Here is a 15,261-nt window from a genome sequence, read left to right as displayed (position 1 = left end):
TCTGTCGTTACATACTTCTGTCAGCTGTGGATCTCTTGACCCCCTGTAACCAATGCTTCAGTTCGGAGTACGGAGTACGGAGTAGTGAGTGTTGTACACGTAAACGGGCTGAGATGGATCATCCCATGGATACCTTATAACACCCCGGTTGCTCCACATGCACACCCCCCCAGACCCCTACAGCAGACCCTCTAGCGCGTTTCAACGGATGAATGCATTCCTGCTTACACTGCTCCAGTATTTATTCCATCGTGTCATCCGTAGGATGCATTTAATCGTTTGACCCAGAACGTAAAGCACATCTCCAATGCTACTCATAGGAAACAAACCAGACCTTCTTCATCGCCATCATGAATGCTAATGTCCCCTTCTCCGTTACGGTCCACCCTTACCGTCCCGGCTACGCAGCCTACGAGACGGGCTCAATTGGGCGCAAGAACGCCGTTGTCTTCATCGGAGGTCTAGGAGACGGGCCACATTCTGTGCAGTATCTTCGGACTGTTGCAAAATATCTCGAAGATGCAGAAAATCTGAGCTATTCCCTCTTTGAGTTTCGCTTAAGAAGCTCTTTTTCGGGATTTGGCACTGCATCGCTCGCTGACGATGTCGCCGACATCTCCACGCTTGTCAAATATTTGAGATCGATTGGTAAAGAAAAAATCGTGCTTTTTGGCCACTCTACAGGTTGTCAGGTATGATTCGCATTTGTTGCCTACTTTCTCTAATGAGCATGTTGGAAGTGAGGGTTAACGGTACTATAGGACTGTGCAGAATACACAAACTACGCCAAGCATGGCAGCAGCCCAGTCGACGGCTTCATTCTGCAAGCACCAATTTCTGATCGTGAAGCATTTAAGCTGGAGTTTCCAGATACAGATAAGAGCGTACAAGTTGCGGAGCAGATGATTGCAGAGGGTAAAGCAGACCACATTGCTCCAAAAGAGGTCATCCCACCATCGCTAGGGCTTGCCGTCTCAGCGTACAGATTAAGATCATTATTGGCAAAGGGGTGTGTAGCTGCAATCATATCAACCCACAAAATATTACACCCATTTACTAACAATTTTCGGTTTAGCGGAGATGAGGATTACTTTTCCTCTGATCTTGATAATGCTACGATAAAGAAAATCTGGAGCCGCTTTGACAAACCCGTGCTGGTTCTGCATTCTGCAAAAGACGAGAATGTACCACGTCATGTTGATCAGAAAAGATTAAACAAGCTTTATCAAGAGGCGGGAGCTCAAGTTAGTCCTTTGTCAGATTTGATACCGAATACTGGCCATACCGTTCGACGGGACTCTGCTCGCGAATGGCTAGGAGAGAGAATTGTTGAATTCTTGAAGACATTGGCTTGAAAACGGAAAACAGAAACTTATGAAGAAATTACTATGGTTGTAAACAGTTGCTTAGTATTATAAGTTGGAAGCATATTTGAATAGGTGTGACGAACCGTGCGCCAAAGGATAGTATGTACTCATTGTCAATGAACAACTGTCATCCCTTGTAATATGGCCTTGAAAAAGAAACTTTTGTATAATTAGACGGCGCCGACAAATCTCCCAACATGGGCTGGCATCAGGATACTAGAATATTCTAAGCCAATGGTATGCAGAAAGGCAGAACCGGTCTGGGGTAACTGTTTCTCGATCTCTTGCATCGGCAAACTCTTTCATCGTGCATGTTTCAATCTCTAGCCGGCAACGCAATCTTTCATTATCCATGAGTTTCCGGTTTCTAAATCATGTGTAGGGACTTACTCAGCAAGATGGCTCCCTCTGCTGTCCATCGGTAAGGCTCCTGTATGAGTTCACCCAGCCAACATCAACAAAACCATGTCTCCTAGGGCATTTCAAAGTGGTAGCTATGTTTTCTGAACTTGGTCATTGCATACGTGATTTCCACTCTGAAACATATTGAAGTCATTGCGGATATGTGGAAATGTGAGCGTTCAATCATAATGTAGGTGTATGGAGACAGTAATACACAAGAGAACAACGAAGCAAGTCAAGCTGTGGCAAAAAAATTTTAAATCTTTGATCAGATTCCCATTATGATCGTAAATGATAACCAGTACATTTTTCGTAGTGTACAGTAGCAGATAACAATGGCTGACCAGGCCCCCATTCCGGTTACCCTGATTGCAAACGTGATTGGTACCACAAGAAGCAGAAAGAGAATAGTTCCAAGAACGCTACTCTCACACGGCTACAGAGCTAGATGAGGTGCCCATCCTTACCCTACATAACTCGAGTTGTACTCTGGCAATAGAATAAAATCATACGTTCTGTTACATATATATTAACATGGGCCTTTATGGTTTACGCAAACGGTTAAACAAATTTATTTCTTGTTTTTTTGGAAATTGGTATATTCTACCGTTGGTAGCTGACTCCTCGCGTAGAATTTTTAATATTGATCAAACCCGTTCAGAACTATATCATCTGGCTGTCAATAGGACATATATCTTTTATTCAATGCCACGTATCGAATAAACGACATTTTAGCTCGATTTTAATTCGGCTTCCTTCCTCTCGCGAATGGTATTAAGAATAACAATTCTTGCTAGAAACGTAGGCATAAAATCCATCATAGCCTGTTGCAGCGCATGCGCCCAGTGGCCGGTTATAACCCCGTGCCCGCGACCGGCACGATCTAGCGCCGCTCGAGCCATTGTCTCGGCTGATGGCGTGAACACTGACGGAGACTGTCTATTATGCGATACACCAGTGACGTTACCAACGCGGACCCCCAAGCACTCAATCTCTGCTTTGCCCGAGAACGCAATTTCCAGGTCTATAGTACGCGTTAAAGTCATTAAAAATTGTTTGCTTGCGCTGTAAGAGGCAAGCAAGGGAAGCCCAGCGTCAGCTAGGGAGCTGATGTTCATGATCAGGGCAGGCGAATTTTGCGCCAGATGCGGAAGAAGAACACGAATCAGATGCAGAGGAAACAATGCATTGACGGTGACGTTATCGGTAATGCGCTCCTCAGAACTGTCGCTCAGCGAGAGATAGACGGGATCCCTGGCGCCGCCACCCGCATTGTTGATCAGGACTGTGAGGTGCAAGTCTTGAAGCGCGTCTTTGATAGCATTGAAGTCTAGCGGGTGTTGTGACTCGTTCTCTCCGCCCTGCAGACAATTCACGCACTGCACTTTGCTGGCGTCTGCGACAAGAGTTCGAAAAAAAGTCTCTGGGTGTTTCTCTTGCAGCTCCGACTTCACCATGTCAAGTTTTGTCTGGTTGCGGCCGTGGAGAACGATATTGAAGCCCCGTAACGCGAGCTCTTCAGCAAAAGCTCGGCCAATGCCGTCTGATGCGCCAGTCACCAAGGCCCACGGATGCTTGCCATCGGCTGAAACATGTGCATATCGCTTCAGCTTTGAGGGAAGGATGTAGACCTTGACGGCGGAGAGGACGTTGATAGCGAGGGCAGCAACCGTAACAGCGCCGATGGATGCAAAAATGCGGGAAGAGTACATCTTGGGCAATGAAGTAATATAAATAACTGAGCAGCTTAAACAAAACGCAGGATTCTGGGCATAGATAGGTAGAATGTATATATGCCCAGAACCAAGGCTATGCGATTTTGGAAACTGGATCGTAGAGATCAACTTTCTCTACGTCTGTCACTTTGTCAGAGAAGACGGAAAACAAATGGCGGGGTGAGCGGAAAACATACCATGTAGGTAGCCTGTTAGATCTTAGCCCTCTCATCTCGCCATCATGTAGCTTATGGACCGTAGGTAATTACTAAGCGCCGGCTATAAATGCCGGTTCGTTATCCGTACATCCGCCTTCAATGACCAAAATCAAAAAACTGCGCCGACCATGTCATCGAGTCTACTATTTCCGCCGGCCAGTAGCAATTTGTTGGTGCCAGGCCGCCCGGCATGGGTAAATGTTGCCCGTAATCGCTGGTATAAGGTAAAGTCGACACTGTATTTGGATGAGATATATGGCTCTGAAATCCTGGAGAGTTGTCAAATGATTTCTCAGCCTCTTGAATACTTCTCGGAGTGCCATTGCTAGCGTCTTCTGCAAAAGATTTAGCACTTCAAATATATCGACATTATCCGGCGCTATACTCACTAAACCTCACCCCGCAGTCTTTCAAAGCTTTCATCATATCTCGCGCGATCCTCGCTCCTGGTGACTTTATACTGAGGGCATCGAAAACTTTGAGACATGTTTCTGCGTCGTCAGACAGCCCGGCAGTATCAAACTCGGACGACAATTCAAGCGTTGCTTCGGCAAACATGCTAGATACTAGCAAGATAGAGCTAGCGCATACTAAGCATGATATCATCTGCCACCATGGGAATCCATGAACCAGTTCCTCTTTGCTGGAGATCCCATGTAGCAACCGTGCAGTCTCCCGTGCTTCCGAAATGCATGCTTTCTCGTACGAGCGTATCAGCGGCCAATCTAGCTGGCTAATGGTGGCAGTTGGATCGGCCAGGTGCATCAGAAGCGGGTGACACAAATACGGGCGGTAGATGAGAGCCCTGAGATGGTGATACTTTATGGCCAGCATGTTTCGCTATCAAAGATTAGAAACTGAGACTGCGAGAGTGTCTGGAGTTCTATCATAGAGGTAAAAGAACTTGCCTGTCTCTTGAACGTTTGTAGTTGCTCAAATGTATGACCTAGATCAAAACGAAGAGCTCTCGGGAGGGCTAATTTCCATTCCACAAGTTGTCGATCGAGGTCTTCCGTAGTGAGCAAATCTTCCGAGGCGAAATGGCTTCTCCTAGGACGATATAGGCTGCGGAGAACTCGCCCGACAATTCCCGAGAAGGCAATTACTTCGAGGAAATAGTCTCCCGACGATGCATCACTGTTGTCTCTCTCTTCGATGAGTTCGCCTGCCCAATCAATCTCGGTGTCACTGGCTCTTGTGGGTAATGGGACGTTGAAATCATCATCATGGATCGCTGGGGGGCGACCAAGCTGTAATGAAAGAAGTCGATCTAATACATAGATGGAATACCACACGCGGCGCCGTTTTTCGGTCTCTGGGGAATGACCGGGTTTTATATGGTCTACTTCCTCGTTTTCTATGTGCAGCCCAATGCTTTGAGCTACACGAACTGCTTGGCCAAGTACTGTCCAACAACTATGACTGTTAATACATCTTTGTGTTATCTGACGAACGCATTGAACCTACCTTTCTGTCTTGCACACAACCAGGAGGTAGAAGCATCTCGCCAAAAGAAGTACGACGTGACCGAGTGATCGTTCCATGTTGGAAGTTGGTGCTAGAGTTAAAGCGTATGAGTAAAGTTTCTCGTGCAGCATACCTACGGTTTCGTCCTTGCCAGGCAAAGTTTTATAATAAGCCCCAATGGCGCAAATTGTATCTGCAAGGTTAGAATAAGAGCAAGAAAGATTTGTGGACACATAACTAACATGATAGCGCTGTCTCGAAGATACTCTTGCAGCTCTGAACCTGGGGAGTGTCATGACTTTCTAGCGCCTTATAATTTTGTATGAAAGGCGACTCGGGAATAAAAGGGTAAGCAATATGGATGGTGGTAAAAAAAGCATTGATATAATGCTTAGCTTCCTCAAAGACAGGTAGTAGGATGATGGGACAAGAGGGCCTATTAGACGGTAATAAGCTCTCGCCTTGATCGTAGCTCTCAAAATCATTTTGTGTCATCGCGGTCCCATCTTGGGTTTGCAGAATTTTTTTCACGAGATTAACAAAGCGAATATCGCTAACCTCGCCCAAGTAGCCTGGAGACCGATCACTATGGCTGGAAGGTGATCTGCTACGAGACTCGCTAGCCACTGCCTGCGGTAAGACTTCAGCCTTGGTGCTAGAGATGGCGTTGTCAAGCTGCGATTTGACACTTGCGTTCTTCAGAAGGACCGCTTCTTGTTCCGGACCAGATGGTAGGAGAGAAATAACATGATCCAGCAATCTCTCTTGTAGTTGTATTGCATCACATAAGTCCGGTAGCCTCTCGGAAATGCTATGGTTGAAGCGGTCGTCTGTTCCAGTCCGCAATCGAGGGCGCTGCAAGCGGTAAACGCAGGTATACCCGTAGCCCTGACATCTACTGCATGCCGGCCGTTGTCCGTCACACTATGAAAACATTAACAGCTATGGAAATGTTGAATTAGGCCGCTGCACCGTGACTGTTTACCTTTGATTTCATGGACCTGCATTTCTGACAGGCTTTGGCAACCCGCTTCCGCTTGTGTTCGATATCCATACCTCACGGTTTCGCTCGCTTCCCTTCAACGCAGTATCCTTGGGAGGGGTAGGGGTTTCGCCTCTGCTGATCGGAAATGTCGGAATAAAAAATTCGGGCATAGGCCTGAACAACGCTCCCAACAGGCGTGCTATATTTCACAAAATTTCATCAATGATTTTCGAGCAGAAGTTTATAGCGGATATGTATGTTGCAATTTTTAAATCGCTTGATGTCCAGCCACAATGGTCATGTGCTTCCGACCAATATAAATGGATTCGCTTGAGCAGACTTGTCCCAAGCGGAAATACCGGCAAAAGTCATCGCATGTGAACACCATTAGGGGAAGGCTGGCGTCAAAGCGTAGCTAGATCATTCGGTCCTTAACGTCATCGCCACACCATGGCCTGGAGTGTAAATTCAAGAAAATGCTATGTAAAATATACTAGGTTCCATTGGTAACTTTATTCGCATGGTAGAATAATTGCAATGCTACTATAAGTAATGGGATGGCAAGAAGTCAGAGAATGTTGCACAGGCTACGGGATACCACACTGGCGAAATGACGCATGCATTAAGAAAATCTGTACGAGCAAATACAGTCTATGAGTCTTTACCAGGTAGGAGCAGTTAAGTAGAATCAGCCGCCCATGATTCAATAGACGACATTACGTACTACTTCCAATCCGAAGTCCAATTTCCTCCATCAACCGAAGATTTCGCAAATACCCTGACTGCCTTCTCATGCCTTCAATCGACGATAGCGACTACGACTGAGATGAAATACACCTAATTAAAGTCATGGCGCAGCTGAGGGTCTTCTGGGAATATGCAGAACGGAGAGAGCAGTAAAGATAACTAAATACCTTCGACACTCGGCGCCCTTTCTTATTAGCTAAAGGATAAGCCTGGAATGAGAGGGACTTTAATAGTTTCCCTAGAGGAAGTACCATCTGCGCCGCCATATTACGCGCTGAGCTTAAGCTTCGCCTCAGAGGGTATACATTGCCGACTACCCCACCAAACACACCTCCACTCAAGCATCCTAACTGCGAGCAACAAAATACATGACAGCCATGCCCCTGATATTATAGATGACACAATTGCTAAATAAATCGTGTTGGAGATGGGTGATGGTGTCATAATGATACCAAGATCCCCATTTTTGTTGCATATGGAATTGAAATTAAGTTATGACATCTTCATTAGCTACTCAAATCAGGCGGTCAAAAGAGCGTTCTTGTCGATTCATCTAAGAAGCTGAGGCCTAACCTGTATATCCGGTATAGCCGACAGCTATGTCACAAATGCACAACAGAGGTCACAGGTAAAACTTCATAGCTTATTTAGAAAAGGGTAGAGTTCGTTCTCAATCACCTACGAAATCAATTGTTACAGCAAATCACAAAATCTCGTTTTTGCGTTACTGCAGATACCATCGCCTTGAATATTTCAGCCACTTTAACCTGCCACTGCAACGATGAAGTTAGCACTACAAATAGACGACGAAAATGGTCCGTCTTCTTTCCGTCCAGGCGATCCGCTGCGAGGAATATTAGAGATACGGGGATGTTCTTTTAAAAGTCTCTTTAGGATCAAAGCAAGATTTTTTGGTGAGTAATGTAGTGCAGACTGAAGATATAAGAGTCTTGGCTCAGAATCATTACCCTCACAGGTAGATTGACCGTCAAAGTCTATCCTGATGTCAACACCTATTGTACCAATGAGTATAATCATATAGTAGGTGCATCATCAAACTATCCTCTATGTTGCTAACTCACCATTTAGCTGTTTGAACAATCCGAGGACCTCAAAATCTTGCAATCAGCATCTGTCAATGATGATGTCGGCAACTGCGTCTTTCTGTGCCCCATAGAATTCACGTTTCCGCTTACCCTTAATTGTGCGTGCGAGAACTCCTGCCAGCTACCGTCATCAGTATCGGCCAATGATGGGAAACTCCAGATAAAATCGACCTATTGGCTATCTGCTACAGTGGAGCGACGTATCGTCGGGAAGATAACCCGAACTAATAGAGTCAGGCAGGAACTTCCTTTCAGCTGTAACCCTGTTGTCAACAACTTCGCAGCATCCTGTATTGTTGCACTTTCCGTCGACAAGCTAAGCCAAAACTTCGAAAGTGCCTCCCGAGAGCTTGTTGGGTTTGGCCGTGCTGAATATCCGCCTATATACTCTCCGTCCTTGCAGATGGAGGTAATTCTGCCAGAGCCACCAGTTCTAACTCGTGGACGGGGGACGCCGGTGAGATTGGTGCTCCATACCCCGCAAGAGTTAATGCAAGGGGCTCATATCTACGTCCGGAGTGTAGAAATACAAATGCAGGCGGCGATATCTGCTCTGTTACGATATACATGGAAAAGCATGGCAGATACGCGACTTGGCAATAATATAAAAGGGGCCGTGCCGATTAACTCGGAGCATTTTGAGCTGGACCTGGGAGCCTGGGGAATATTTGTTGTCATGCAGTCGCGGCCGTCATCGAATTCCTGCTTGCTAAAAGTTGGCTATGCCGTCGAAGTTATAGTTGGCATATCTAATGGCGTAGAAGGCTCGATACAGGTACGTTCAAATGAATAGCGCAGTTGGTTAAGGATTCTAACAACGCATGGTGTTGAATAGTACTTAAAGGCGTCCTTGGATGTCCTTGTCATGGATCCTCCTCCAATATATCGAGCCGAGGCGCACAATGTAACATGAAATAAGCGATTCGACCGAGCGTTGCGTTGTCTATCAATACCATGCATACACACTTGTCGCGTGAATTGGTGAGCCCAGGAAGCGTTCTGGTTCGAATGTGCAGCATTCCAACGAAGGGAAAGCTAGTTTCAGAGGATTTGACGTTATGTTATCCGTTCACTAGCCCTCTTTTAGCCACTGGGTCTTTTTTGAGGATTTGGTGTTCCTAGTGTGGGCCATCTTCGATGATATGTTCATAATTAGTTTGCGACTGGAAGCGCCTCCAATATACCGATATATCCGTCTATGAATCCTATTGAAATCAAGGTAGGAATATTGTTGAACGACAACAAAAAGCGCGGTAAATGAAGAGGCAGGTATAATTGGTAGATAGCGCCAGGAGGGGGCAACAATTGCTGATTAAACAGCAAGATCGAGTCTAATTGCGCTGGCGTTGTTTAAAGAAGTAGAGGTTTGGCTACCCTGATCCCACCAAGTCATGAAAGTTAACTTATGGGAAGTTATTATCGGCTTCTTCAATGAGTAGATGGAGAAGAGACGAATTGTTAGTAGGGATATCCCTATCTCTACTAAGCCAAATACAGACGAAGCATATTAGATGTTCATTAGTCACTTCGTTTTCGAATGACCTGCAGACAGTGGCCAAATGATTGGGTTGCGGCAAGTGTCTCTATGGGAAATAATGCTTTAATACAATCTGTAAAAATACTGAACTGGTATGTAAATAAGCGACAGAAGTTAACTACTTCAAGATCCGTGATTGACATATGCTCAAGCTGAGTTGGCTATGCATAACAGTTAAATAGAGTATTCAACATGTTGATCGTGAATGCAATATGTACTACATGGTTCAGGTAGTCCCACCATTACCTATTTATAGAGTTCTAGAAGACTGGCAAACAAGTTCAATGGTAAATAGAGACGGAGCATTGTATCCCGATGCTAACCATTAACTACTCGAATCTCTTGATAGTGCTACTGTCTACGAGACACAAAGACAAGGCGTAATTTTGTTTGGTAACATTTTCGGAGGCTTTAGGTCCGACTATTCTCACTCGGTTTGGTACTAGTGGAAGGCTAGCCTAAAGAACGTGAAAAAGATGGAAACTGAATTATGCAATACAGCTACCGAAAAATTACGGTCAGCTATTCAATATCAGCTATGGGCTAGGATCGCCCAGATTAAGCAAGCTCATCTAAGTGGACCCAATATCATGCTGTTTCATCAAGGGCATCTTGTTCGATGAAGCTCATCTAGTAAGATTAAGAGCATCTGGCTTGACCAAGGCCATTCTGTTTCATCAAGGTCATCTCGTCTACCTAGTCAGCGTGGGCTAAATTGACTATAGCAAAGACAAGGGATAGAAACAGAACACACAGGCAGATGTCGGGAGGAAAGCAGACAAGCCACGATTAATATATGCCTCTTGTGAGTATTTGCCGGGCTCTCATCAATTCATTAGCCACGACGATATATTAACTTTAAGCTCTTAATTGTTGTAAGCTTATGCATCCCTTTACAAATCCCCAGCGGGTCATTTCGTTCGCACTCTCAGACTCAAATACTTAAGCTACCGGCTTGAACAATAGCTTACGCAGTGGCGTATTGCCAGACTACGAGGTCATAGTCTTCGTCATAACTCAGCTTATATCAGCTGATGCGGCTAATATCAGTAAGACCAGTCTGTGTCGTGGGTTACATGCCTTTTGTATCTAGAAATATTATAAAAGGTAGCAGCTTCCAATATTAACTTCTCTGCTACTCTCACTAAACAAATATCCCGAGTTATTTCGCCCTTTTCCCCCCTGCACATTGTTATCTTCAACTATGGCAACATTTGATAGCTATGTTCTAGGGCGAGATCTGAACGCATCTATTAGGTACGTAAAGCTTTCAAGATGGGACGCAGGTAAAGCCGCTACTCAATCTCATTAGGCTAGATTCACTACATCTTTTGTTTAGTATGTATAATGGCTATACACTAAATCCGAAAATACCAATGTCGCCCGACATGAAGATCGCCGAAATTGGAACAGGGACAGGGTTAGTCCTCTCATCATTACATGACTAGATCAATCATTAACTGTGAAAGCATATGGCTTCTGGATGTGGCGTCTCAATGCTCTCCAACTGTGCAATTGGATGGCTTTGATATATCGGATGACCAATTTCCTCATGAGTCTGCTTTGCCCAACAATGTCACATTGTCTATTATGGACGCATTCAGCCAAGTCCCTAGGGAGCTTGTTGGAAAATATGATGTAGTTCATATGCGACTCTGGTCGTGCATTGTGAGAAATAACGAAACCAATCGTTTGATTCACCATGCAACACAGCTGTTAAGTGAGTTTGGCTTTTTGTTCGTCCTTTGGATAAGTCTTCTGACAATACAACTGTGTGTAGAACCTGGCGGTTATCTCCAATGGGATGAGGCGGATATAGGAAAGACTCTGACCACTGGAGTAGAAGCTGTCGCGTTTTGGGAAATAATGAGTTCAATTTTGCAGTCTATGAAAATAGATTCCAAGTAAGTCAGCAGCCTTATTAATCACCTTGTTGAGAATAATGACGCTTGTGCACAGGTGGATTGAGGAAATACCGAACCGTTTGGAAGAGCAAGGGATGTTTGGTATAGATGTTGGAGTGGGTTGCTTCTCTCAATCGCTGGTGCCTCTTGTGACAAGGACGTATGTGTGTGGGTATAATGAACTTCTAAGATCTATTGGTACTAGTAAGGAAGGCAGTGTGTCTTCATCTCGTCATATTGAAGCAGAGGAGGCCTTGTCAAAACTTATGAAGTCATATAAGAAGGGGGGCGCGTTATATTGGACACCTGTAAGTATAATTGCAAGAAAGCAAGTTGTATTAACCAGTTGAAGGCCAAACCTTTCGTACTTTGTCAACAGTGCGTTACCTGTCTCAAAATAATCCGTAACGGATTTAATACTGATGCTTAGGTACAGGCGGGAATTTGCTAAGCACAAAGTACCTCTTAAGTCTAGGTGTGAAGTAGAGAAACTTGGCCTTGGATACATTTTATTACAGCTCTCACGTGTCGCCAGTGCTAAGAAGGGTTTGACGCTTGCCTGCACGGATTTACTTTTTACTTTCCCAAAGGACTTATTCCACAAATAGCGAATCACCTCTAAACCACTTCATGTCTGATTTTGCCTTGTTTCCCTCCATTTCGCTCCATTCTCTTTATACCCCCTAGTATCATGCCCGTCCCTATTTCTGAAAGCACAGAAAGTTGCCGAAGAGGGAGGTGCGGCTGATGTTCAGAACGCGCTAGCAACGTTGGGTGAGATGCTATTGCTTTCTTACACAGCGAAATATGGCAAGGAATACCGCTTTACGTTCGGTGGTGTGCTCGTGTGATATTATTGTGCGAGCTCTGTATCAGTTCTGACAAGACGATTTCCTACCAGGAGAAGATAAATATGGGCACACGCCAATGGAAAACCGAACTAATCGTATTGTTAGTGATGGTTCGAAACTTGCGTTAGTTTTTCTTTGCGTAAAAAGTAGTGTAGGGCGAGATTGCAGCCGTAGAGGCTGGGTTGGACTGCAAGATGGTGTGAGGATGTGGCAACCCGGCTTGACCCAGAGAAGAAGTACCAGCCGGAGACAGAAACCAATCGCCTAAGGGACTTCATCACTAATTTATGTACATTGAATGACTGACTAGCACGGCGCGTTTGCGATGTACATTCACAATAGGAAGTCAATGTGCAAATCATTCATCCTCCCTAAAATGTCGATTCTGGTAATAGCTCCATCTACGCCTCTGTGTAGTTATTTGCGCTTTCAGCTCAGTACTCACCAATCTCCAACGAAGCCTGAGAAAGGTTGAACGGCTCAGTTCATATCAATGAATTATCACATTGGTTGGAAGGCGGGAAATCCCATCTAAATGAGGTATTAATAGGGTTATTCCGCTGATTACTTGAGTAACTGGAGAGTAAGAAGTCAGCAATATGAAGTTGTAACATGTAACTCAGGGTATGCGATGTCTGTATTGGATGTCAGCATTAGCATACTAGTAACTGAGCGTGCAGCATCGGGTGTGTTTCCATTGTGCAAAAGTAAATGGAACAGTTCAGGATGTAAATTACTATATAACCACTACTATAGTAAGATAGCCGTTTCATTGGATATATATTGAGCTATTCCTGTATATTCCCAATTTTGAAAATAAGCGTTACCCCCATCTGGACAGGTATTGTTATTCCCAGCTCCATTGCAGGTCGCAAACATGCCGACTAGACTTCCCGTAAATGGACCTGTGTTTCCACTTAGTAGTGATCCCGAGGCAGCACCCACCGTGATTCTGTTATGTGGTTCTGACGATGGCATAGCTGAAAACGTGAAATGAGTTGTATTATGTGCCTGAATCTCGAGACGCAAAGAGCCGTTTCCCCAATGGTCTGGCAGTCTTGTCAATAAGTAGTCCACAGTGGAACCTCCACTGACAGCTCGGAAGCGAAGAAAGAGACTCGGCTTGGCGGTATCATCATTTTGAAGAAGGACAAGACCCAAATCAACGTGATTAAACTGGGTGAGGAACATGGTAACACCAGCCTCCTGATCGATTTCCTTAGGGGAGAAAGATAGATCAACACTAGCGTCAAAAATGGTATGTGTTTGTCGTCTGCCGATGAAAGAGAGACCACGTCGGCCACTCAATGAAAGGTCTGCCTCTGAATTTGAGGCAGCAATGACGCCGGTCAAATTGCTTCGACTTGGTACTATCCGCAGGCCATTGTTCGAGGTGGTGATGGTATCTTGACGTGGGACACGCCAATATACAAGATTGGGTGGGATTGTGCTATTTAGACGGAATTCATATCGATCAGGGTCATCATTGAAAGGCCCCGTTCCAGGAATATCGCGATTTCGCGGTGGCAAGCGCCATCCGTTCATTTTTCCCTTTACGCGTTGCAATATTGGCCATTCATCCTTGTTCCACGTTGCTGGGAAGAGTACCGCCTCTCGTCCCATAGGATAGATGCTCCAGTCTGGACCAGAACGTGTGGAGAGGCACATTCCCCACCAATTGCCCTCTTGGTCTTGGAAGAGGTCTCCATGGCCGACAGTCTGGAAATAGTCATCCGTACCTCGAGCAGTGAGGATAGGGTTATTAACGTAGCTGTCATATGGACCATTGATATTCCGTGACCGTGCGATTGTAATGGAATGATTGAGCTCCGTACCACCTTCTGCGATCATGAGGTAATACCAATCATCCTTCTTATAAAGGTGGGGTCCTTCAGGATATGTTCCACCGGTGCCGTTCCAAACGCTTAGAGGCGGTTGACTCAAATCCCCCGTCTCGAGGTCAATCTCCTGGAGAGTGATCCCTGCCATTACCGAGTAGACTTTACCATCGTCATCCCAGAACAAGTCGGGATCGATATTCGAAGGCTTGAATCGTACCGGATCGCTCCAGGCAACATTGCTGTAAGGATCTAAGCTCTTGAAAATAACGCCGATGTTGCCCTCCGGTGCATTCAAGTACTGGCAAATGACAAAAAATTCACCGTCGTGGTGTCGAATCGTCGCTGCGTACATACCGTTTTGCTGATCCGGGGTGCCCCAACTGGCGCCGGGAAGCTGGCTTTCACGATTCCAGGCATGACTTACTAGCTTCCAGTCGACCAAATCTTTAGAAGCATAAATAGGGAGCCCAGGGAAAGATATGAAAGTCGATGTAACACAATAGAATGTATCATCAACAACAGTGCATGAGGGATCGGAATGCCAGCCGGCGAGGACGGGATTAAAGTAAGAAGAATTGTGTGCTGTTGTCTGTGCAATTGAGCCAAATAGCGTAAGACAGCAACCCCAGTATCTCATTGCTTTGATATGGCGTAGAAACATGTTTGTAGGCTGCCTTGAGTAGATATACACATAATGCGATCCTCAATAACTCATCAGTTTTGGGGCACTATCTGACCCTTATAAACGCACTGAGAAAGACATCGAAGGACATGCTTTCGATCTGAAACTCCGAAAGAATATTCCGAAGACGAGTTTAGGCTCTTATATAGAGACGATCCGGATGAAATAATAAACCAATAGGAAAGATAACGGCTATTCTATGGCTACATCGCGCAAGCAAGAAGCATCTAATTGAGCAACTGTGGTGTAATTGTTAAAGAGCGATCGATCGGCAATTAATCTTCAATCTATTTTCCCCGCATTCTGCACACCACCTATTGATACATCAAGGTAGAAAATAAGAAAGTCAATCACAAATTAATGGCCTAGATATTGTACAAATTTATTTACTCAGGTTAATATTACTGAATACGCGAAAATTTCTAGTGCATCACACATC

General features: G+C 45.1%; 4 protein-coding genes across 4 annotated transcripts; 1 reads left to right on the top strand and 3 right to left on the bottom strand.

The window, feature by feature from the left end:
* Nucleotides 1–350: 350 nt before the first annotated feature.
* T069G_07701 (alpha/beta hydrolase family domain-containing protein) lies at nt 351–1,355 on the top strand (the record flags this gene model as incomplete). The annotated part of the gene is made up of 3 exons (XM_056174911.1): nt 351–692; nt 762–1,009; nt 1,076–1,355. The coding sequence occupies 3 exons, from the start codon at nt 351–353 to the stop codon at nt 1,353–1,355; spliced, it is 870 nt and encodes a 289-aa protein (XP_056028490.1).
* A 1,145-nt stretch (nt 1,356–2,500) lies between these two features.
* T069G_07700 (short chain dehydrogenase domain-containing protein) lies at nt 2,501–3,481 on the bottom strand (the record flags this gene model as incomplete). Its single annotated transcript, XM_056174910.1, has 2 exons — nt 2,501–3,130; nt 3,224–3,481. 2 exons carry the CDS (start codon nt 3,479–3,481, stop codon nt 2,501–2,503), a joined length of 888 nt encoding a protein of 295 aa, XP_056028489.1.
* Nucleotides 3,482–4,071: 590 nt separating this feature from the next.
* T069G_07699 (fungal specific transcription factor domain-containing protein) lies at nt 4,072–6,223 on the bottom strand (the record flags this gene model as incomplete). Its single annotated transcript, XM_056174909.1, has 5 exons — nt 4,072–4,542; nt 4,611–5,118; nt 5,170–5,362; nt 5,412–6,093; nt 6,155–6,223. 5 exons carry the CDS (start codon nt 6,221–6,223, stop codon nt 4,072–4,074), a joined length of 1,923 nt encoding a protein of 640 aa, XP_056028488.1.
* A 6,826-nt stretch (nt 6,224–13,049) lies between these two features.
* On the bottom strand, nt 13,050–14,777 carry T069G_07698 (glycosyl hydrolases family 43 domain-containing protein; the record flags this gene model as incomplete). Its single annotated transcript, XM_056174908.1, has 1 exon — nt 13,050–14,777. One exon carries the CDS (start codon nt 14,775–14,777, stop codon nt 13,050–13,052), a length of 1,728 nt encoding a protein of 575 aa, XP_056028487.1.
* Nucleotides 14,778–15,261: the final 484 nt, after the last annotated feature.

This window comes from Trichoderma breve, chromosome 4, assembly GCF_028502605.1.
Source record: "Trichoderma breve strain T069 chromosome 4, whole genome shotgun sequence".
Taxonomy (NCBI): Eukaryota; Fungi; Ascomycota; class Sordariomycetes; order Hypocreales; family Hypocreaceae; genus Trichoderma; species Trichoderma breve.
Note: the sequence above shows the minus strand (reverse complement) of the source record. Positions and strands in the feature narration are given on the sequence as shown.